The sequence below is a fragment of the Molothrus aeneus genome, chromosome 1 (assembly GCF_037042795.1).
Source record: "Molothrus aeneus isolate 106 chromosome 1, BPBGC_Maene_1.0, whole genome shotgun sequence".
Taxonomy (NCBI): Eukaryota; Metazoa; Chordata; class Aves; order Passeriformes; family Icteridae; genus Molothrus; species Molothrus aeneus.
Window position 1 is genome coordinate 24296991 of NC_089646.1, and position 25051 is coordinate 24322041.

The 25051-nt window shown below is 40.5% G+C and overlaps 1 protein-coding gene across 1 annotated transcript in view; it reads right to left on the minus strand.

Annotated features, from left to right (window-relative positions):
• Nucleotides 1–25051, minus strand: part of CALCR (calcitonin receptor) — a 160294-nt gene that overhangs the window by 21797 nt on the left and 113446 nt on the right. The window contains exons 6-8 of the mRNA XM_066553410.1: nucleotides 22939–23030; nucleotides 17846–17972; nucleotides 3463–3616 (exon numbers count right to left, since the gene is read on the minus strand). Coding sequence (XP_066409507.1) covers nucleotides 3463–3616; nucleotides 17846–17972; nucleotides 22939–23030 — 373 coding nt within the window. The remainder of the gene's footprint in view (nucleotides 1–3462; nucleotides 3617–17845; nucleotides 17973–22938; nucleotides 23031–25051) is intronic.

Sequence of the window (25051 nt, forward strand, 5' to 3'; positions counted from 1 at the left end):
AGGAGCTTAAGACCTCAGGGTGAGCTCATGGGATTGACAGCTTGAGAAAATAGTTTTGATTGGGAAATGGAGCAAGCCTGGGCCAGTTTTGTTAGAAGATTGAAATGCAATTTTTAAGGGGCCTTTCTAATAGCAAAACTTCTTCAGCTGAAAACTGTGGCCTGGAGTATTGCAAGTAGAACATGCCATATGATGTAAAAAGAGTTTTTTCTTCTGCTAAATGCATTAGCCTGGGATATTTGGCTCAACAAACTCAAAAGCAAATCTCAAGAATGCTGTGGAAAGCCTTCATTGGCTAGTTACAGGCTAAGAAGCTCATGACCCTCTGAAGGTCAGATTTCCAGCTGCAGGCTGGATGGGCTATTCTAGGGCTAAGTGTTGCTCTTGTAAAGGGCCAAAAAGCAGAGAGTAGCAGAGAAGTGGAGCATCAAAGACTGTGGGGTCGTGGTTACATGTATGAGTCCCACCTGCAGTCGGTGAGAAGTGAATAATGAAGAGAAGGTCCCCAGCCATCCCAGGGACAGGTAGGACACATCCCTTTAGGTCATGCCAGGTCCTTTACAGCACAAACTGGCAATTAGGTCAGTATTCCCAGCACCATTTGGAAGGCACTAAAGGTTTCAGCACTGTCCAAATAAATGATTCCCTTTCCACTTTGATGTGGGTGAAGCTGCCTGAAGCAGCCAGAGTGAACTGTACTGTTGCACACAGTTGATACTGTTTCCTTGTCCTGCCTATTGGTGATTTCCTGACCCAGAGAAACAATAACAAATGAGAAATGACATCTGCAACAGTGGTTCCCAGAGAAGGGGTCAGCTGATGGCATCAGCCTTGAAATACATCTGCCCATGCCAGATTCCATTCAATCACCTCAAACCTTTTGTAGATGTTTTTTATATTTGCTCAGATTTTTTATTTTTCTTATAAAGCTATTTTAAAAATGTCATTAGTGGTTTTCCAAATAAAGTAGGCCAGATCTTCTTGCATAGAGATTAGCAAGAGCAATGAATAATGAGTAACTTTGTTTTGGACATTTGCCTTGATCTCTTGAATTGCAATTCAGAGCGCAGCCTGCTCTGGTTCCTCTGTATTGCCCTTTGGAGAAATGTGTCTCTGTCCATTGATTAACATAGATGGATGTTTAAAGTTAGACTGTGTCACTACTCCTTCTGGAATCAGTGGAATTACAATGATTCATGCAAACTTAAGGGGTTACCAGACTGTTGTAATCAGACCATTTTGCTATTAATAATATTTCTATTTAAGTTAGGAGGTGCTAATCATGACTTCTTTTTTTTTTTTCTTTGGAAGCATTCATCTAGTTTCATAAAAATGGCTGCAGACACCATTGCCAAGAGTTATGTACATTTTTTATAACTGTTTCCTTCTCAAGATATCAGCACCCTGTTACCACTGCCACTACCCTTTTTATTTTTGGGCAGCTCTGCAGACACTGATGTGTGTCTTATCAGGTAACTTCACTGAATTCCCCACTGTGCTGCTGGTGCCATTCTCAGCGCTACTACAGCTGGCTCATTACCTTTCATTGCAGGCTGGATGTCACAGGTACATTAAATTGCACTGCCTAAATTGAAAGACACCAGAAAAAAAATTATGTCTACGACCATATTGCTCTTCCACAATTGGATGTGGAGTGACACTATATTGGGAAGCTTTGTTCTGTGAGATATGAAAAAGCTTTGTCTGGAAGCAAATGTTTAAAATGACTCGTCACATTGGGTTGCTGTTTCACATCCCTATGAGACTTTTTATATTGAAATATTCTGAGCTATGAGATTTTTGTGATAGCACAGCTGCTTGCTCCAAGAGGACTCAGCTATTTGGATTGGCATGGTTCAGAAACTCTAAGTTGATTTAGGGCTCATCAGGATGGTTGTCTTCGTTTAAGAGATGATAATGTTTCACATACTTATAATTCCAAAAGCATTACAAGTGCCTCTCTTAGAAAAGATGCCATTCTCACAAAAAAAAAGAATGCATGCTGGTGTTCTCATTAAGAAAAACCCAACAAACAAACAAAAACCATCAAAGACAAATTATTATTTTCCTGGAGTCTGCTATCTGACACTACAAAGTATATGAGCTAGAAAATCATGTTAATTTTCTTTTTATCTAATGTAGGTATCCAGCGAGCACTGAGCCTTATATCGAAAGGGGACAGTAAATGATCAGATTTTAAAATGAAAATCCAGACAGGGGATAACTTTGCTGTTACTGCCCATTTAGGATCAAATATTGGATACCTAACTTGTGTCTGAAGATAGTGTAAAATATCTTCAGAACATATAGAACTGGGTAATTTTCCTCTGACCTAGTTACCTAGTTATCTAATTATCCATTTATCTAATCTAAAAATTTCTCATTTTTATTGGTTTAAGCAATAGGGCTATTTTTCTATTTTCCTCCTGTAAATGAAATAATCTTGAAAAAGTACAGCTTCACCAAAGAGGATGGCAAATACAGAATAAATTGTGTGTGTGTGCAGTGGGACAATGGGTAAAGGTCCATTATTTGCTGCTTTGCTGCACCAGTGGTTTCAAGATAGGGGAGCTGCCTTACCAGAAATTGGAATGAGGCCAGAGATTCATGGTTGCCAAATTGGAAAAAAGCTCTTGATATTGATTTTCTGTCAACACTGATGCAGAATTGATGTAAAATAGTGATTTAAATGTAATAGATTAATTGTAATGTACTGATTACATTTATATGGTCTTTTATTGGACCAGATAGTCCAAAGGAAAAATATCTGCTGTTACCCATTAAAAAGGCAAGGGGTCCCTTAGGGAAACAGAAAACAAGAGAATGCATATTTGGAGATGAAGAACCAGACCTAGTCATGGTTCCTTGGGCAATATGCATATGACCACATGCTGTTGGACAAAACCAGTCCTGACAGCAAAGCCATTACCTACTTAGTAGGTAAAATCAAATTTTTTCCTTTAAAACAGCATACGACAAAATGTATCTGATACTGGATTCACTTCCTGAGAAATTCTGCTTCCTCTTTGTATGCTGTGTTTGCTTCACTTTGTGAGACACAGATACTGATCTTTCCTCTTGATTCCAGGAAAAATATTCTTTATAGGTACTGTCACACATTCATGTTTTTGTATATATGTGACAAAAATAAACATCTATTTTTTTCAGAAAATATATATTCTTGAATAGAAATATACTTCTTCCAATAGCTTTCTGTAACAGAGCATAAGCACTTCTTTCTGCAAATCCCAATATGCAGCAAATAAAAAATACTTTTTTTGTGCTGTTGTTTGTAAATTTCTAAGCCCATGTAACTATATGCACTCAAATTAAAGGTCCAAGAACTCAGTCTTAAGCTACGACCTAACGATATTAACTAGATCATAAGTGATATGTAAGTGCTAGAAGAATTCAAAAATCTGAGGGTACTGACCATCCTGCTACAGATGGTAGCATACATACCCCAGCCCAAGAGGTAATACCAGTGCAAACGCTGTTCTTCGGCAAACACTGCCACCACGATCAGCGTGTGGAGATAAATGCCTTCACAGAGCATCCAGAAGTAGTTGCAGCCCAGCATGTACTGATGAAAGAATTGCAGCACTTTGCAGCTTACCTGTTAGATAAATGAGAGAAAGTCACACACTTGATCAGCATTTTGCATTTAAGTAGGCAAAGACAAATGTTACTGCTAGGCTATAAGAAAGCAAAGGGTAACAAAAATTCCCAGCTCTTTCTGGTTTTTGGGATTTTTTTCAGCACCTATCAGTGAGAAGGATTTCAAACTTTAATAAATGAGATGAACTAATGGAATTAAATTAAATTAAATGAATTAAATTAAATTAAATTAGCCTAGAGAAAAGGAGGCTTGGGGTGACCTTATCACTCTCTATAACTCCCTGAAAGGTGGTTGGGGTCAGGTGGGGTTGGCCTCTTTCTCCAGGCAGCAACTGACAGAATGAGAGAACACAGTCTCAAGCTGTGTCAAGGGAAATATAGGTTGGATATTAGGAAAAAGTTTTTTACAGAAAGAATGATAAAGTACTGGAATTGTCTGCTCAGGGAGGTGCTGGAGTCACAATCCCTGGATGTGTTTAAAAGAAGTGCCATGGTTTAGTTGAGGTGTTAGGGCATGGGTTGGACTCAACGATCTTCAAACCTAGTGATTCTGTGATTCTGGAAATTAAATTAAAACAAATTAAAGTCCTTACAAAGTAGAAGAGAATTATGATAACAGCACTCCTAAAATACCAAAATTTAAATATTTCCTTAAAAACTCAGTAATCTGGCCACTTGTTCTACAGGTCAAAGGAGGGCTGCGAAAAAGACTAACATTGAGCTCCAATTTCGATGACTTGCTTTTGATCAAGCTTTTCTAAATTTTTTCAGGACTGTCTTCTAAGCCAAAGTCATTTACACTTTAAACAGCCCCCAGCTCTGAATGAATTGTTTTGGAAAGTGCAAGCTTTTGTGGCAGCAGAGATTCTTTTTGTAGGGTAGCAGGGATACTGTCATTGCCACTTTGTGAGGCAACAGCTTTGCTCTATTTTGATGAAATAACAAATTGACATGTGGAGCTAAATGGAGCTGGTGTAGTGGTTCCCATGCAAGGTTCAGACGAGGCTGCAGACAGAGACCTTGAGAAGGGATTGTGGCTACACATTTCTGGGAATCAGTGGGCAGATGGTGGAGGGAACCATGTTGTGTCCGCTACAGAAGTGCCAGCTGGTGAGGGAAATGCTGCTCCTCTTCTGAATGGGTCTCATGTCCATTTGCTTTCTTAGGGACAGCAGTGAGGTCCTCCACCTGGACTTCCTGGTCACCACAACGCAGGAGGGCCAGGAGGAGTGTCAGGCATTGCTGTGCTGACAGAGACCCACTGCTTCTGGGGAGCACCACATGCTGTCTGGAAATCGGAGGTCATAGCAGTGATAGCAAAGTAACAGTCACCATCTGTGGCCACAGGAGAATAACTATTTCCCTTAACTTCTGCAGATGTTTTCCAAGCTGACTACCTGGGCTGCACAAGATGTCATTAGGATTCACTTGTCTCTTTCAAGAGACACTTTTGCAGTTCAGCAGATAGGGGACTGCATGTTTTCCATTTGTCTAGACTGCGCCTCTGATTCAGAAAATCTTCTCAGTTTCCAGTCCACCACCTTCTGTTCCCAATTCATAATTGCCCAAACATGTGCATTTCATTCTGTTTCAAAATTTGCAGTGCAGGTTGGTGTTCATGAAAATATAGGTTTATTGATAGGTTAGGATATAGAGTTCTAACAAGATTAGTGTGAACTGTTTTTTATTTTCTAGCAATTCATGTTTTCTTCTCACCATGCAGGACAGAACAGACTATTACATCTTTTTTCCACACTGTGGCTGAACAGTTCTTAAAAGTGTGTCCAAAAAGGGTTGTATACTGCACCCAACCCAACCGAGCCAACCACCACTACCACCACCACCAAAACAAATGATAAGTGAAGATGTATTTGCTCCTTATTTTCAGTGGGTTAATTAAGGCTCTTATATCATCCCTGGACTGTTTTTCAGAGATCTGGGTCAATATGTTTATTGCCTTGTTTCCTAGCCCACACTCAATGCAGCCTCCTAGCTGGTGGCTTTCCTTTATCCCTTCTCCCCTTATTGACCACCCATCCCTACAAGGGCTGCCTTGCCTGACGGGCACTTCCCTCAGTCTGCACACAGATTCAGGTGCCCTCCCTGGCATCAGAGCAGACACCTGGGCCTCTAAAATGCAAGCAAACTTCCTGAGCCATCAGAGCAGTTTTCTGTGTCTGAGGTTTGGGCTGGGCTAGCACTGTGTCCTCTTGTGGAGGTCTCCAAGGAGGACCTGCAGGTCAGAGGGGCCACCTGAGAGCTCAAGGCATCGTTTTCCTCATGGCTCTAGTGGGAGTGACTCAGGGTGCCTGCGTAATGCACATGGGCTGGTCCTGCTCTTCCCAGGGCCAAATTATCCCAGCATTCCATCCAGACACCTGCGCTCTAGGAACAACTAGAGGAGGAGATGAGCACAGATGGTGAGTTCTGCAATAAAATCCGTGGTACTTCTCAAGTGTGTCATTTTGACTTAATTCTTTCCCTGTTTCATACTGCCCAACTGAAAGGAAGGTGGCTATGGAGGATCCTTGCTCCTCTTTGCCCCTTCTCTGTATGCACTGCTCACCAGCCCTCTGAGCAGAGACTGACTGAACACACCTTCCACTAGAACCAAGCCAGTCTTTTCTGGAACTTGTATCTGTAGCTCAAACAAATGCAATCATAGAAAAACATTTGCTGACAGCTGTAGTGCTAAGTTCCATTTGCTTCATTTCCCAACATTTCTTTCTTTTGTGTAGCCTCCATCTGAACTATGACTTGTGGCTTCAAAACTGAAATATTTTACTTATCCTTTAGAACAATGGACATGCAGACAACAAATGACTTGAGGAACTTAATAACTTCTGATGTAAAAAGTTAGAGAAGTAAGAAAACCCTTGGCAACGAATAAAGGATTATTATGACTAATACTTTCACACACATCACATTAATTTGAGAATTTATCTGAACAAGTTATTATAAGGAGTTTAAACACAACAGTGCATTGAGATAAGATGTTATATTCATATTATTCAAAGGGAAACAAGAATCGGTCTGCTTTGGATGAGGTAACTAATGCAGTGTGTTTTAGCTATGGCTAAGTGATGCAATGGAAATACTTTCCTACAATAAAGAAACTGTTTTTCTCCATTCAGAGCAAGTAAAAGAGATTTTTCAGTAGAAGAGAACTTTTTACTGATAAGAATTGGATTGGTAAAAATAAAACACAACAAATGCAACCAACACCTTGGAGTATATTAATCTTAATTGAGAAAATATCAAAAATAGTAAGTTTTATATAGCATTTAATTTTACAGAAACAAGTAAAATAAAACTGCAAGATAGTATCTTGCATTGCACAGGTGGAAGATTTGCTTTTGTAACTGATTGTTTTCTTTACTATAATTTATAAGCCTTTACTATAATCTATAAAGACTGATATCTATAATTTATAAAGACTAGTATTTTTACTATAAGGGTGGTGAGACACTCAAACAGGGTGCCCAGAGGGGTTGTAGACTCTCTGTTTGTGCAAGTGTTCAAGACCACGCTGACTGGGGCTCTAAGGAACCTGGTCTAAGGGAAGGTGTCTCTGCCGACAGCAGAGCTGTTGGAATTGGATAATCTTTAGGGTCTCTTCCAACCAAACCATTCCAAGATCTAGGATTTTATGACTGTCAACTTTGAGATAAAAACATGTGCAGGAAGTTTGTTTTCTGCTGAAGACAAAAGTTATGTTGTAAGTTCTTTGAGACAGAGGCTCTGTCCTTGCTATGTTTTGTACAATATGCAGCGCCGTGAAATCCAGGAAAAGATTATTTCAGCACCTTCACACTCTCAAGGGGAGTTAAAAGTCATGAGCTTTTCAGTCTGCAACCTGGTGTGCAGGTGACTGAAGCTAGTGGGTTTTAGTTCATGAGCAGCACAGGCTGGGAGGAAATAGCAGGTCCTTTATAGTGCAGCCCCATAGCTGTTGCTCAGGTTAGTCTCCTGAACAAATGAATAACAAATATCCCACTTTTTGACAGCCTGGAAACAGACAGCACTGTCCTGCACTGTTCTGTTGATGGCTATAGCAAGGGTAAGTGTGGGAAAATTATCAGGAAAAAATTACCAGCCCTCAAAGTCAGCCTCAAAAAAGCAGAACTTTTTGTGCTTCTGGAAGGACGGTCAAGAATGAACCTCTTTTGGCAGAATGCAGCATGGAAAGAAACCCAGTCTGCGAGCAAGGAGGCTGCCTCTGACCATGTGTTTGCACTGCATTGATGGGCACAGAAACTGAGAAAAGTTCTCTACAGATCTGCAGGACAGCATCCAAGAAAAAAAAGAGTCCATTACTGCTGATTTTCCTTCCTCATAAAAGCAACCCCCAATGACTGCAATGATCATGGCCTAATTACTCAGGGGCAAAAGGGGTCAATAGGAATACAGTCAGTCATATTCCTCTCCCTTGCAAATCTTGCAGAGAGTTATGGAAATCTTGTAAACACCACAGCCGCAATATGCAACAAAAGCACTTCAAAAGGATTCTGGAATATTTCCCAGAGGAGAAATAAAACAATTTACTCTCCTTTTACAAGAAAGAGATAGAAACGGTGTCTATGATGTTTTGCAGGGCATACTGGCATGTTATAAACACTTTTAATGTTCCAGTTCTGCCAAAGGAGTCCCAAAGGTCCATCTGCCTATGAAGGACCCTGCAATTGCACAATAATGTAATTGGCATAGTGCTCTCCTCAGCTAATCCGGCAGCCTCTCATCACATGTGCTTGTCATTTCTCTGTTAAGGCTCTCCTTGGTTATTGGTTAATAGCTTTTGGACAGAAAACTGTACCACTTACCCTCATTGGGGCGAGTCTGGTAAAAACTCTTGAACTGCATAAACCCCAAAACTCCACTTTCATGGATAATAACAAAATTTAATATGAAATAAACCTGCTAATTGTTTGAGGAAGGTTGTCCTAGTAATTCAGTCAGAGCAAAAGGCTTGACTCTGTTTTGGCACAGTAAAGTCACACAGATTCCCATGTGTGCCCATTCCTGCAGTAAAGGAGGGTGCTCTCCTGGGTAAAGGAGCTCAGGGTGGCAGGCTGGGAGATCTCTGTTTTACATCAGTACTTATCAACTCCAGAGAGCCTGCCCTATGGAAAGCAAGTATGGGAAAGCCCCTCAGCTTGCATAATGAAATGTTTCTTCTCCAAAGCTCACTATCTATTGAAATGCCTCCCACCGACATTTCAAATAAATTGCTGAGAGGAGGCCAGCCAGGGTTATCAATTTTAAACCAAGCCAGCTATATGAGCCATCACTACAGCTGTACACTTCTTTGTTTAAAGGGAAATAATATTTGACCTTACTATCCTCGTTCATCTTCACCTCTGGGAAACCTCCCCAGTGCATGGCAGCAAAGGACCCTCCTCAGAGAGATTACAGCTTGCCATGGAGGCCAGATATGATTTATTCAAATTCAGTTTGAAGGCAATACAATATATTCTCAAACATTCTAAACTTAGCATTTTAAAGGAGTAGCTTCAAGTTTGATTACTGCTCTGCCTTAAAAAATGGTGTTTTTTTTCCCTCACTATTAGAACACTATTCTCAGAAAACATTCTTAAATTCCAAGTATCCATATGTTACACAAATAAGCCATAAAAGTTTTTTCCAAAGCAAGACTGTGCTAAGTATTGTAGCTGTAAATCACTGGCTATCAGAACATCACACCATTATAAAATGTATCTGCAATGAGTCATCCATTAAACTGTGTTCCAGTCAGAAACCTGGCGTACTGGGGTTTGGAAGAAGATTAACATTTTAATATACTTTTAAACAATTTACAGAATGAAATGTACACAGTTCTCAGAGAGCTCCCAGGTTTTTTGTTACAAGACAGCAAAATATGAAATTAAACAACAGGGGATATTCTTAACAGCGTGTGTGTCCATGTCCATGCTATAGCAAAGCAGCCAGCCCAGATTTACACATTCTGGACAGGAATTAATGAGGCTACATCTGCACATACCTGAGTCCTGGCTGCTGTAGCAATAGTTTGGATCTCTGCAGGGCCAGAGGGGTTCTCAGAGCACATCAGGCCCTGCCTCAGTGTGCAGTGGCCACTGGCTCCTCACCTGCAGGATGGCAAGTGTGACACAGGTGTGAGGCAAAGCAAAACAGCCTCACCATTCCCAGGGGGTTTTATCAGCTTGTTTTCTGAGTGGTGTTGCCAGACTGAGGCAATTTTTCAGGGAGCCATTGTAGAGATGAGCCTGGCTGATGGAGGGGACCAGATAGGCCAGAAAAGAGGGAGAGAAAACAAAGGCAGGGCTGCGTGAAAAAATAGCACAAGACAGTGCAACCTGCTGTTCATTTGGAGAGGATCCGCTGCCACCTTCTCCCAGTGGAGGGAGGCAATCCCTGACAAAAAGGGTTAAGAGCTCCTGCTATTCCAGGCACCTGTCCTCTACCATGACACCTGAGCAAGAGCTGCCAGGTACAGGAGGACAGGACAAGGCAGAGGTTACTCAAATCTGCATCCAGACATGGCTGAGCTCTGGGCATTGAGCCCTGAGCCAGGGTAGTTTAAGTTTGCATGGAGTATATCTAACAGTCAAGTACACCTACCTTATGTTTGAGGTGTAAGATCTAGACCTACAAAAGCATTTCCTGGGGACTAGGTACACTGATGAAATGGATATATCCACTCATGATTCAGTTAAATGCTCCAGGAATTTTCTAATGATACAACTGGGATTTATGATACTAAATATAGACAACAAATTTGTCTCTCCTGTAATCAAAAGATAATGATAGAGATGATGGAGATTACAGTAAAAATTACCTTGTTCTAAAGGATATATCTAAAATAAGCTAGATGGATAGTACCCTGAATGTAACTTTGTCTATCTTTAGCTTGGGGTGACTAGGTCAGCTGTACATGTCTGCAAAACAGGTGTCCAAATGTAAGATGTGTCTGACCCTAAATGTTTACGAGTGTTTTAATTCTCTGGATGTACTCAGATGCTGCTCCAGGGTCTTTCCTGGGGTGACCTGCTGCTGGGTAGATCTGCCAACCCTTCAAAGGATGTTGGGCCAAGGGGATGCCAGAAAAGTCAGTCAATTGGGTATATGAAAGCACAAGCCACTCAGCAGTGAGATGGTGAGCAAAGGAGTTCAATTATCCAAACAACTGACCTATTATTGGCCAATAGCTCATTCTGCCAACTAAATTTAAAGGTCATGTGCATGACTAACCCAAGCCTCTTGATGTTTAACTCTTACTGAAAATCATTACTGTCATGACTGAAAGTCATTACTGTTTCTTCTTCCATACCCTCATTCCACATGTTTGACTGTCTCTGTAAAGGCACTTTGATGTTCTTTCCTTTTTTTTTTTCTCTTCTGATTCAGGCTACTTCTGTTTGGTCTTAGATACTTTCAAGAAGCACAGGGTTGCAGGGACATGGCTGAAAATGGGCAATTCTGCTGGTCTGCACAGCAGTCATTGAAGGGCACGTCTGACTTCATGGTATAGATGAGCAGGATGATGGTGTCCCTGGAGAGGAATGAGCACTGTGCATTTAATTCACCTGACCTGTTTTAGCCACCTGCTTTAGAGTGAGGTAAATTGTCTCAGATTGAGACACAGCTCTACAGGAAGCACTGCCATTTAATTAGACAAATCCCAGTGAGGAAAGTAGCTGTGGCAGCATGGTATCAGGGAGAGTATTGTGTTTTGGAAACATTATGGTACTGTCCCTCTGAGGGGAATTCTTTTTTGAAGAATCCAAAGTTTTGAGGGATTTTGAAAAATATTTTTAGGCAATTCATACTCAAATTTCTCACATTTCAGTTTGACCCTTTTAAAGGCATACTGCAAGGAAAACTTGGAGAGACACCTTGAATGTTTCTAGATATGGTTGTTTTATATCCACAGAGAAATATCAACACCTGAGCTGCTTAAATGTTCTATGAATGTGGAAGGCCCTGTGTAAAGCAGAAGTTCATTAGGGTATGCCATGTCCATGCAGTATAACACAGAATCCATCAAAAGGGAACTGTTAGCATCTGCACTTGTTGATCTGACATTTAAGGAGTGGCTACTTGACATTTTCTATGCCTAGGGACTAATGGCATATTATTATCTATTTAACTTCCAGTCTCAGACGCATTGGAGACAGTGCAATTGACAGAAACCCTTGGTTGCCCAGGCACTATCTCAAATTTTTACATCATCTTCACTTTGTCATCTCTCCTATCTATTAGGAAGATCAAAAGGAAAACTTAAAAAAGCCACAGAAAGGCATCTAAGTCAAACACAATTCCATACTGTGGAATACGAATAGCCTTTTGGAGACTGCTACAGCTCAGATCTGAGGGTAAAGTAAGCACACCTTCCTTGAGCAGCAGTTCTGGAGACACATCATGAATTTCAGCAAATCTGGAATGGATTCACTCATTTTGCATAAAGCAAAAGTGTGTGCTTTCCACAGTGGCTCAACAAAAAAATGACAGCAAGAACTGGGATGCTGCTGATTTTGGGAACAACTATGCTAAGAGTGCTCACTTCTCACTGCCACAGTGGCAGAGCTTCAGGGTCCAGAGATGCTGCACATGTGTAATGACCAGGCAGAATGACAGGTTAAATCTGACTTTTCACAGATATTTGCATCTCAACTTTGGACCTGTACTGGGTATTTGACTGCAGGTCTACCTCACCTGAGCAGAAAAGATGCGGAAGAAAACCTGGGAATGAGCTCTGGGATTTGATGCCTTCAGCTTCTGGGCATTTTGCATTACAAGGTTCTTTCTGGAAACACATTTCTGGAGGAAATGGTAGTCAGGTTCCTACATAAGAGGCCATACACAGGATCTGATAGAGTCTGAGTTATTTTGACATGAAAATCTTTGGATTGGGCTATATGAAAGCTATCATTTCTCCTTTTCTTTGTTGATGAGGGCACAGATAGATAGAGTAGGAATTTCCTTTCCCTGTGATTTCTGTGGTCACCCCTCTGCAGACACATGATCATTGGAACTGTGCTTGCTTGCATCTCGTGGACTCATCCACCACATCTGTGAACCTCAGCAATGTGATGTGGTGCTTTGTTCAATTCAGAAATTCTTCTTAGTGGGGATAACTTCTCTCTAACTTGCAACATTAGTGCCAAATCTTCCTCTTCTTACTCTCATTCTATTGATTTTACAAATGCCCAGGCTCTGTGTCACCTCTTGGTGGCTAAAATGGGTGCTGAGTATAAGTAATCTAATGGAAGCAGGATGGAGGAATAGATGTACTAAGATAAAAGACTTTAGAGAGGCTTTGACAGTGACAGAAAAGCTGTGGAAATAGTCACATGAAAAAAAGAATCAAATTATTTAACAAGAATGGCACCTCCTGAAGCCCTACCTCAAATACAATACATGAAACTACTCAGAAGATTGAAGTGCTCCTTTCCCTTGTGGATCTCCACCTTTGCTGTTTCCAGGGAGGTCTGCTCCATGAGGGGGACTGCTGCAACAACTAAGGAAAATAAGTCACATGGAGCAGCAGTTTTACCATTTGTCCTCACTGGTATAATTTATGAGCATCACATTTGATAAAAAATGTTTTAAATCCTCCATTCTCTGCCAGGCTAGATCAGCAGAAAATGAAAGCAGGAAGAGGTAAGAAGATAACATTTGTCTGGTAAAAAATACCCAAATTGACATTTTTCCCAAAATTCTGCAAATCTTTGCTTTCTTATCTTACATTGCCTCTCTATTCCTTTGGGAGCAGGTGAATACCAATTTTGGAACCCTTTAAATCACAGTAACTATTCTTTTATACTTGTCATCTGTCCACACAGCTCGGTGTTTTGTTTCTTCAGTTTTGCTGTAATTGTGGTAGGAAGGAAAACCTAGCACAATTGGGAAGTTGTGGTTTTCACTTTAATTTGTAAATGGAGAGATTATTTATAGTGTTCTAGAGTCCACAAGAAAGTTAGAAATTTTAGTATTGCTACTACTATGGCCTTGCTTTAAAATTTTAATGTTAGTGGGCACCAGCCTTTGTGCTCTCTTGGTCTAACTAATAATGCTGAAAGCAGTAAGATGCTTAGAAGATCTTAGTGCTTAGAAGGCCTGCTTGTTCCAGGAGATGGGTTTTGGGCAGTATAGATAACCAAGTACCCCTTGTCATCCCAGCTCATGCCCACAGTGTCAGCAAGCTTAGTGAAATGCTTGCAAAGGGAAGGGGACTATGTGCTCCTGCCAGAGACACTGAGTGCATGTTGCACCATCAGCTAGGGTGGTAAACTAGCTCAAGACCTTTAAAATGTATCTACATCTACACATGGAGGGAAAAACAGCCCCCATCCTCTCACCCCTCATGTTCAAGGGCTGAGTTAGTTACAGATGATGCCAGAAGGAAATGAAATCATGCTGTGTGTAATTAAACAGAATTTAATGCTTTGGGTTCTTGCATACCAGGTCTGCTACTGAACCCACATAAGAGGGTGTACAGATTGTTTATACATTAAGGCCTAAAGAAGCTGTGTGGCAACGAGATGGGAATTGACAGTGGGATTGGAGTGTGCTTGAATGGATGCTGTGTCCTTACTCTCTGCCATGTCATGGCCAAACATGAGACCCCACACAGGGCTGCTAGGAACTACTAGTGGAGCACTGGCCCTTGCCATGGCCTCTATACAACTGCAATAGAAATACAAAATTTCCCACCATACAATGGCAGAAGCAAGGGTGAAACCACCACATAAAAGGTGAAGAGGTTACAGAAGAACCTGCAGAAAGAAGAGAACAGGTATTTCTACTAGAGTGTGAAATAGAAAAAAAATACAGTAAGATCTCTGAAATCCTTTGTGGAAGAAGTTCTAATGTCTGAGACAAATTACTAATTTGTGACCAAACTTATCCCCACCTAAAAGCATATTAATATGATGCCCATATTTATATGGAGCTGATGAATTGCTCAGTTTCTCATTGGCAGAGCTGCCCCTTCAGGCATTAGCTGTCGATTCCTTTTACTTCCATCAGTATGAGTATTAAAATGACTACTCTTGTGGAATACAGAAAATGAAAATTACAGATCTAATGTGTAAGACTGTATTGAGAGATTTGGCAGCAAGACTTTTATTTCTATTTAAAAGGTTTTATTGAAGAATGTAATGTGCTGTCCACAGATCACCCTTCTGCTGTGGGTCAGTCTCATTTAGGAAGGTGATAGATGATATCTCTTCCTATGAATGCGGTTCCAGTAATAGCATAATTAATGCAGTTCCTAGCTCAGATAAAACAGTGAAAATTTTCAGTATATGTAAATAAGTGTTCATACACGTGTCCTATTTATTTTTGTTTAAATGTCTTTGAACCTTGTCCATTGCTTCTTCATTTCTTTCATGGCCACCTGGACTCAGATCCTTTTTTTCCATGGTTTCAGATCCAGATTAATCCGACAGAAAGAGAAACAGAGAGAGAGAAAATTGTATAACCAGAAAACATGAAGTAAATAAGCAAGTTAAGATTATTATAAAAGTGGCTTGACTTACCATTTTACATGAGCAGAATAATCATCAAAGGATTTAACTCTTAGCAGCAGTGTGAGGAGGATGTGGTACAGACTGTCCTCAAGTAAATGATGCTTTGGATTGTCTCATGTCATTTCTCCCTGGGTCACAGGGAGAATGGGGCTGTCTTGGAGTTAGGAAAGAATTTCCTCTCTTGCTCCTCCTGACTTTTCTCCTTGTTATTTAAGAGATTGTCCTTTCTTCTTTCAAAATTATATGGATTTGTTGATACCCTCATAAATTATGAATCACTGAAAGTATTTTCCCATGGCATTTCACGTTTAAAAACTATTGTGAAACTTTAGGTAGGAAAAAAAAGCAGGAACTATTGGAGTGAAAACACATTTATTATTTTGCAGAATAAATACCAGCAACTTCTTCTCACTATATGGCTGTTATCTGAGTGATATCCACGACTGCTTGAAATTCAATCTACACATTTCAGTATTTCTGTATATACAAAGGGTGAGAGCCATACATTCAGGAATCTGTGAAGCTCCAAAGACGTGCATGTAGAAAGTGAATAAGTGCAGCAAACTAGAGGAAGTCAGAAGCAGTAATCTTCAAATGGACTTATTAAGGCAAAGGGTGCAGTAGGAGTAGAAAAAACCCAAGCTCTAGAACTTTCATTTGCTCTGATAATAGGCATCAGCATAAAAATATTATGGGAATTTCTGGAAATTTTTTTTAGCATTTTAAACATAAATCCTCTAAGTTTTTATATATTCTGTATAGAGATTTTCTGTAATTTCATCATATGTTAAAAAATGTGCTCCTGTCTGTTAGTTTTCTTTTCCCAATCACAAACCTAAAATTTTATTATGTTACTAAGGTAACAGAATACATTTTCTAGTAAGGCTGGGAGACTTTGAACATATTAGCAGGTCACCTCACCTCCTTTTTCTTCTTTTATTTGTTTTGTGGGAGGAAAATCTAGAATTTGAGGCAAGATCAAGCAGTGACTGTACCCTCATCCTGTACATGATGGTGGGACAAAAATGAGAGACCCCAGATCTTCTGGTCCCAAGTTTTGTACCTTGTCTGTAGACAGCCTTTCACTCCTGGGTCAAAGACATGCAAATTTGGTTTGGAAGAAGAAACTGCAAAGCAATGGCTTTGTTCATCAAAACATCTACTTAGTCAATAACTGCAGCCAGTTCTGTTAACAGACTGTTTGGGTCACTGTTTGGGTCATTTCCACGACTATATTGAGCATTTAGGCTCCTCTTCATATTCTGAGCAGGGACCTGAGAGCTGAGTGAGGTACATGAGCCTCTGCACCGCTTTGGGGCTCTGTGGCCTCCAAAGACAACCACTGGAGTCACTTTTATGCTGTTTGTGCCATAGTGATGGAGGCTGGGGACATCATCATGTGATGCTCAGTGGGCTGGAACCTGTTCTGTGGCTACGTGGCTCTATGGGAACCTCTGAGAGCTTTTTCATTGACTTCACTGGTGTTGAGATTTCACTTCCGGTAAAGATCAGGCCAAAAAACACTAGACAGTGCCTTTGTTAGTCAAATAGTTTTGTTAAACAACTGTTTTTTTATGAAATCTTAAAACACAAGACTCCTTCCCATGCCCTGAACAGTTTAAACAGTTCCAGAGAATTTATCTGTGCTGTCAGAAAGTATCATTCTTAACCCTGAGGTAATGATTTTACTTCAATTTAGGTGCCTGATATCATCTGCCAGCTTTTTATCTTCAAAAATCAAGTGTATTTTCATTCCACCTCTTGCACAGGCTATCTACACATGATGCTATGCAACGAGGAGAAACAAAATGTGTGATTTTTAAATTATTCTTCTGCTCTTCTATTTTTTAATCTCCAGATGGTTTCTGATGATGGTGATGTTCTGAAACTGGTGATGTCTTCTTTAGGCTATATATTTTCTGCTTTAATTAACTTACTTAATCAGCACACATTTGAGAGACACACATGTGATAAGATAATATCAGGTGCTAATACTTAATTCCTTTCATGAAATTAGAGGCAGATAAATGGTTGAATTATAATTGACTAATCTTATTAGACTACAAGCTGATTAGTGTTAAAATGAAACTTAGCACATTTTCATTAATTTCACATTGGCTGGGGCTGCTGTAAGGACTGAGCTCAATGTAATGGCTGGGTTAAGGAGCAAGATCAGAGCTGGATGACTGAGATCTGCTATATATATTTATCAGCTGAGGGGCTGGCACAATTTGTATCACTACCTAAGAGCAGTGAAGGTAGGTAACTAATGCTTTGATTTGCTGCCTCCCAAGTTAAAAAATGCAGCAAATAGACCTTTCTGTGTGTTGTATTGGAATAAGCTATCTCTCTTTCCATCCTGTCCCTCCCCAGTGTGTGCTTTGTGAAGAAGAACGAGCAGTCACCAAAGGCATCTATCACCTCAGGGGCTTTGATGGGAATCATCAAGTAGTTATTGCTGGGAGCATTGGAGGTCTGGCACATACTTGTATGGATGGGCTGGCTGGAGCAAGTCTGGGGCTTATACAAGGTTCAAAGATTTTTTATTGCTTGGTGAAGGATCTGAGCAATTTTGAGTGAAATTCTCAGAATATGCACCCTCTGTGTGTGTTTTCCCAGATGGCTATGATTAGCTGAGGAATGGGAATTCTAGGTTTTGGCAGGGCCATAGTGATTTTACTTGGTGTTAGGATGGAGAGGAGTCATGCAGTACTTACAGGGTCCCTTTTTACAAGGCCTGGGTTAGGGACGACAGCAATGAGGTGGGCAATTGTAAACATGGAGTTCAGCACATAGGAAAAGAACAAATTCTTATGCAGTGTTATCCTTTGACAGCTGAGGCTCCTGAAAAATATGTAACACATGTCATAAATTAGTATTTTTCCTCTGATGTCACTTTAACAAGCTCTTTCTGGCAACAGTCTCTCAAGAATGTCCTTTGGCAAGGCATAATTGGAAAATACAAGCCTTGCATTGCGGCCATAACCTCTGAAAAATTTTTGGGTTTGTTTTTACACCTGTTTAGCACCACATGCTTTTTAGACCATATTCTAAAGACCAATCCAGCTACATTCTTAGCTCTTGATGCCTTTCCTTAATTCATGGTAATTGAGATATTAAGTGGTAAAGCAGAACCCTGAGAATTTTCGGATGCGCATGATGCAAGGAATGAATATCAGGAATACTGCTTTATAAGTAACTGTTCCCTGGAGACTCAATTTCTCAAATACTCAGATAATAATTATTTTCTACTTCAGGAATTAGTAGTGAGACAGGATGGGAATTTGGGCAGGAATCTCCTTAAATTACAAGGGGATTTGGGTTGGTATCCTGCATATTTCTAACTCCAGCTGAGATCCCAAACCAGAGGAGGTTGTTTTCCTGCTCAGAAGGAGAAGAAGTCTCTTTAAATCACTGGTTTTGAGGAAGGTAGGATTGATGCTATTGTGGGTAGCACAGTTTCACAAGAGAAGTTTTCAGAATTCTCATGAAACCAAATCATGACTGCAGATTCAGACTTGAACAATCTCCCATTTCTAATTCATACGCAAATCCTCATGTCACCTCCTCCTCCATCCCTGAGGCAGAGGAAAGGCCCCTGCAGCTCTCCATGCCCCAGAGTATAGCGCCAGGCTGACAGAGGGTGATGGCAGAAAGGCAGTCATGGAGCTGTTAGATAATGCTGTGCTGTCCAGTGATCACTGAGAGCAAGGTGGCAAAACTGCTGGGTAAATAACAGCTAAGAAATACTGCTGCCTTACTGGGGTAAGCTCAGCACTAGGAGTCTTTTGCAGTCTGGAATGGAGCACAGGCTGCGGCTTTCTTTTCCTCTGCATGTGAAGGCCAATGCAGAGTGCACTCTCTTCAAAAAGAGAGAGCTAATCTAGCCAGTTGAACTCTTTTCTACTTATTTTCCTTGCTTGCTTGATTTTTTTCCCTTCTTTAGCCCCTTGGTCGACTGCCATTTGTTCTTTGTTTTCTTTACACCTACTTTCCATGTCATTGCATGGAGTTCTACCTTTAGCTTGAGCTCATCTTTCTGGTTATGGTTATCAGCATCCAGCAATGCTTATCACTTCTTTAGACCTCCTTATTTATCAAGTCACCATCTTTGGTTCAGGATGTCTATGAGATGCATATTCTGGTGGTTAGGAATGAGAGTATGTCTATACACTTGGCCCTGATTTTATAGCCCTCCTTTAGCATCAGCTATTGGCAAACACTGAGCACCAGATACAGGGCTGGATTCATGAACTTTCAGTTTGATTCACTGTAGGACACAATATTGGAAAAAACAGACCATTCTTTGGAGCTATTTTTGCTACACTATGTTCTTGTGCTTACTCCACCTGTATCTGTCCCCATCACAAATCTCACAAATCTAGTCTTGATATTCCTTTTCTGCTTCTAAGCTCGGGTTATATTTATTCAGTCCTGAGTCTTCCTTTCTCCCCCTACTCCATCACAATACTTTGACTATGCCACTTAACCCCACTTTTTTGGGGACACTATAACATGCTTATCACTGTCTTTCTTTCACAGCCCTGGGAACAGGAATGGTGTGACATCAGTTCTGTTCCCAGGAAATAAAAAAATTCCTTATTACTGGGAACAATCATCAGCTCCCGGCCACAGAAATGCAGACCCTTGTCTCTTGAGGTGCCTTTCTATGTGGTTTCTGGTACAGGGAGTCTTTTGTGATAATCTCAGCCAGGTAGGTGTGTCTTAACTCCCATTCCTGTCCTTCCTCACTGCTCTACTTGACTTTTGGCGGTTTTATTCATTTATTCAATTGGACTGTCCTTCAGTACTTGTTGTCTTTGTGTGCTGCCCAGACTTCTTTCCCTGCCTGCCTTCCTCTCTTAGTTTTATTTTCTCCTCCTTTTTCCCCAGCATTCCCCTTTTTCCTTGATTACAGCTCTCATGTTAAAGATCCACCTGCAGCATTAGTGTTTATTTCCATACCCTCACTTTCTAATTTGACCTTCAGTGTTTGCCATCATGATGGCATCAACACTTGCCTGACTTGGTCCACACCAAGAGGAGAAAGTGGAACCAAACCCTTGCTGGTTTTGATAATCCTTTGCAATCTTCTCTTTCTCTGACCCGTTTTAGCTCTCTTCCTGGCCCTTTTTGTGTTATTAATCATTCCTTTGTGATGTTTTTGGAGGCTCCTTGGCATTGTCCCCACCATCTTTCTGTATTGTCCTGTGCTTCACTCTTGGGCACATGGTGTGACTCTTGGGAATGGTGCTATGCAGGGCCAGGAGTTAGAATTGGTGATCCTTGAGGGTCCCTTCCAACCCAACTTATTCTGTGATTCTGTGTGATACTGATTCTGATAAATCAGTATGCAAGAAGGCATAACTAAGCTGGTTATCTGTGTCTAAAACTCGTGAGCTTTTTTGTCTCCCAGCCTCTATCCATTGTCTCTTTAGAGTGTCAGTCTCCTATGTTTTCTTGTCTCCCCTGTGACAGAATCACATTGATTCTGTCTTCTACATTTCCTTTTTCAGACAGATTCTCTTACCTACTCACAGTCACCCTTACTTTAGTCATGCTATCTCTACTTCCCTATTACAATTAGAATGTTTTCCTCATAGACCTGCTTTGTGAATCTGTCATTTTTCTCATGTATAAATACTGAGAATATTGATGTTCATGCCTAGAAACTTATTTTCCTCTCCTCCCCAAATGTTTAGGTATCAAATTATTTTCATCTGTACCATGTACCATTTGTACCATTTATATCAAATTATTTGTACCATGTCCTCCCTTGCCCCTGAGGAAAACTCCTCAAAAATTTCACAAAATGTTCTTCCATCCATTACCCTTCAACTCCTTTTAAAAGCCTTGGCAGCAATTAGACTGCAGGTGCATTCATAACACACCATCTCTTATTCTGGCAAATATAAATTTGTTTTACTCCCCATCTGTCTTTATACAAACGTCTTTGTTTTAAGAATTCAATTGGAAGTGATTCGGAGGTAGGAGTACCTCTTTATTTTGTGTTTTATTAAATAAGATACTGGGGTCTCACTCTGCAAGTATAGTAATCGTACAATAAGGTGACAATACATGAATCTGTTAGACACTCTATTTATACTTTCTCCTGTTATGAGTTAGCATTGCTTAGTGATGCTCATCACTGCTGATTCACTATTCCCTTCTGAAAGTACTTCAACATCTGTGTTACCAGATCATTATGAATCTTGATACCCAAAAGTGAACTGAAAATAAATATCTGCCAGAGAAAACTTATATGTGGGAAACTGCAATCTGTGCAAACTGCCTCTAAAGTCAAAGGCTATTATGCAGTCCTGAAATCATCTCTTGCTATGTGATGGACTGTCTGATTGACAGCTTCCCTTCAGTTGAAGGTCAAATAATCTATTGCTGTCATAGCCAGATGATAGAAAACAGCTGAAGGTTACATGAGCTCTGCTCGCACATACCTTCATTCTCACTTTCCTATGGTGTAGTTTGGTTTTCTCTTTGACTTCCCATTATGAAGAACTTTGGTTTAATTCCTTTCTCTCTTCTCCCTGTAACCTTTGTGTCATGGCTTAGTCATGGAGGGGAAGGAGAAGCGGAGGAGGGAAGAGAGGAGGAGGTGTTTTAGTGTCTGGAAGGCTGCTGCAAAGACCAGTCTTTCAGTGCAGCCTGGGACCAGTCAAGATTATGTGTTGCTCATGACTCAGAGCTCAGAGTGAGTCAGACAGGCTGACCCTGCCTTTCTTGCTGCAAGGAGTCACCTTGCTGGTCCATTTAGCATACCTAATTTGACCAGATCCCGTCTTTATTGTCTCAAAGAACCCAAACCAGGATATGGGATTCCAAATAAGATAAAACTGTGCTCTTTCCAGTTTTCTCAAAGCATTACTGTGGCTATGGTTTTGTGCTATTTATCAGCTTTGATGGGAAGGGAATTCATCAGTTCATTTAGCAGAGTTTCTAGCTATCTCTGTAGCTGATTAAGATGCTTTCTCATAGACACTCTTTGGAAATTACCAGAATTCACAGCCTGTATTTGGATCCACCTATTTGGTGTTTGCAATCTTACAGGATCTTATAATCTATGAAAAGTCCAACCATTTAATTTTCCTGTGTTTCCTAGTCTTATTCTTGGTGGTGGTGATGTTGTGGACTTGATCTTTTACTACTATTCCTGTTTGGCAGTTGAGGCAGAGGCATCTAATTGACAGTGGACAGGTTCACAAAAGAACAAGATTGAAATGCTCTAGTTAAGCTTCCATACAGTAGCTATAGTGCTTTAGGTGAATATCAGTCTCCTTTAAAATTCTGAAACAGCAGCATCCTCTTTTTCTTTCAATGAGGATAACAGTCTGCACTCTAGTGCCAGGTTCACTCTTAGGGCTGAATCCTGTAAGCACCTACTCAGCTCAATAGCTCAGTCCTTCAGCCTCAGATGCAGGTAGTCCTGCTCTTCAGGAGCTTGGAGCTCCCACTCACTGCCCCATGCCCCAGTCACAGCACTTGGCAAGCTCTGGACATGTTCCTGAGGAGCATAAGGCAATAGGTAAATGAGAGGCCTTACTGCATCCCCAGTTGCACCATTTCCCCATGGGCTGCACTTTTCACACCAGTCCTGACAAACACAACAACATGGTCTACACTCCACTGGGAGAGGTCCCATTGGTGAGAGGAGCCTGTGCTCAGACTTCTTTATCAGGATTGTATAAAAAGACACTCAGAAGAGCTGCTTCTCACTGCCATGACAACTTCCAAGATTTCCTTTGGTTGAGATGCCTCAGGGAAAGAAGAGAGAGTGTCTGTAAGAAGCACTTACTTGAAATAGAAGAAAATTGCCAAGGAAATCAACAGGGATGTTATAGACAAAGCGTGACCAACGATTGCCATATAGTAAAGTATGAACGCCATCTGCAATTTAACAAAAAGAAAAGGCAAGCATGAACAATTTGCAGGCACTTCATTTGTTTTCTCATTAAGGAAGAATCTACAAAATCAACCTCCCATTTTTTATTTATTTTTCTTTCAAACATTCTTTTTCTATATATATTTAATATCAGCAATCTATTAAATAGCATGACTCATGATCTAAAGATAAATTTTTCTTACATGTGCAGATCTATTCCTGATATATTGAAGTAACTGGTGAGATCCCTGCTCACACTGTGTCACTAACTTTCCCAAGCTCTAGGATAGTGCAGCAGACGTGATACATTTAGATTTTTAATGTGCCTGTGACAAGTTTTCACACATATGAAAAAAAAAAAAAAATTCAATAAAAGACATTGCTGCTGGACTGGTAGAAAACTTTTATGGGGTCAAAACAGCTTAAACAACAGCAATCAAAGCCTTAATGGTCACTTTAGGAGATGAGTCAGTATTTAACTACCCTCAGGACTCATATTAGGGCTGAGGTTTTGTTTAATGTATTTGTCAATGAGCTGGTTCAAAAAAAACTTCTAAATTTCCAGGTGATACTTCCAGATAATAATGATGTACTCACAAAGGGCCTCATTTAACTGAGGGGACAAGAAGATGTCTTATGAGCTTTAATACCGCTTTAATACAGCTAATAGACCTAGGGCAAGTGGTCTAAATCCTGTCTACGCAATGCTTAACTTAGGACTGGAAACCAAAATCAGGAGAGAGATCTTGGAGTCATCCAGACCAATTCTCTGAATCATTACATTACTGTCTAATGATAGCCAAAAAGCCAGAAAAATAATGATTACAACACAAAAAGATACTGAGGGTAGAACAACAACATATGTTTGAAACTTACAGCACTAACCTTAAATTCGTGTGTGCTTCTAGTCCTCATAACCCACGAACACAGAAGAGCAATGAAAGGTGTAAAAAGGCAACTAAAATATCTGGGGTTGAGTTTCTGTGGTAACAAAGGCTGGGATTCTCCTTTTTGGAGAGGAAAAATCAGAGGGGGCTTATGACCAAGGCCTTCAGAGTCATGAAAGCAGCAGCTGAGGTGACCATTATCCTCAATGCACACCACATAACAACAGCACATTCTGAGACAAATTCTGGTTCACATTAGTGTGAAATCTTGGTATGGGCAACTCAGTGCTCTGACAGTGCTGTGACTCCAGTACCCATGGACAGATAACTGGGCTTTCACTAAGGGACTTCTAAGAGAGGCTGATCCATGTTTTTTATGCCAGTTGTAAAATAAAATTGCAGGACAGCACCTGGGCATCCAAATGTTGAGGTATTTAAATGTCACACTTTGGTCTCAGCCAAGCTCTTAAGCATCAGCCATCTGTCAGAGAAGTGAGTGAAGAAGGCAAAACGCCATGCCAGGCTTCACCACTGCTCCTTTCTGAAAGCAAGAACATGGCAGCAGCCCATGCGGGAAAAAAGACTGTAAGTCTTAGTTCCTCTGCTGGGTTTATTCTCTTTTCAGCTCTATTTCATTAATTTTTCTTTTGCTATGCATGAGCAATTTTCCTCTTCTTAGTGATTAGATGAATTGCTTTTTGTAGCCTGAAGTTTTGACACTCACATCTTTTTGGTGTTTCCAAGTAATTTTAAACTTTCCCTTGAGAACAAATATGAAAACAATTTAGAAAGCAAAGCCATTCCTCTTAGTAAAGGTGCATACCTTATGTAATTTGGTCTCAAGACATTTTACAACTTTCAAATAAGTTTCTGCATTCATTTATCTAGGTGGTGGTGGCCTGATTCAAATTTAAACCAGAGTCACGTTTACACTGATTTGACCATGCAGAAGAGACATGATCTGAGTGTAAACACAATTCACCAAGTTGTGGAAAACTGTTCATATTTACTGAAAATACTAGGTCTCCTAGTTCTCCTTCACAAAGACTAACCACTGCATTGTTAGTGAGCACAAATGCTTAATAACCTGTTCTGAGAGCACCAGCAATCCCAGAGAGGACAGGCGTGAGTGTGGAGAA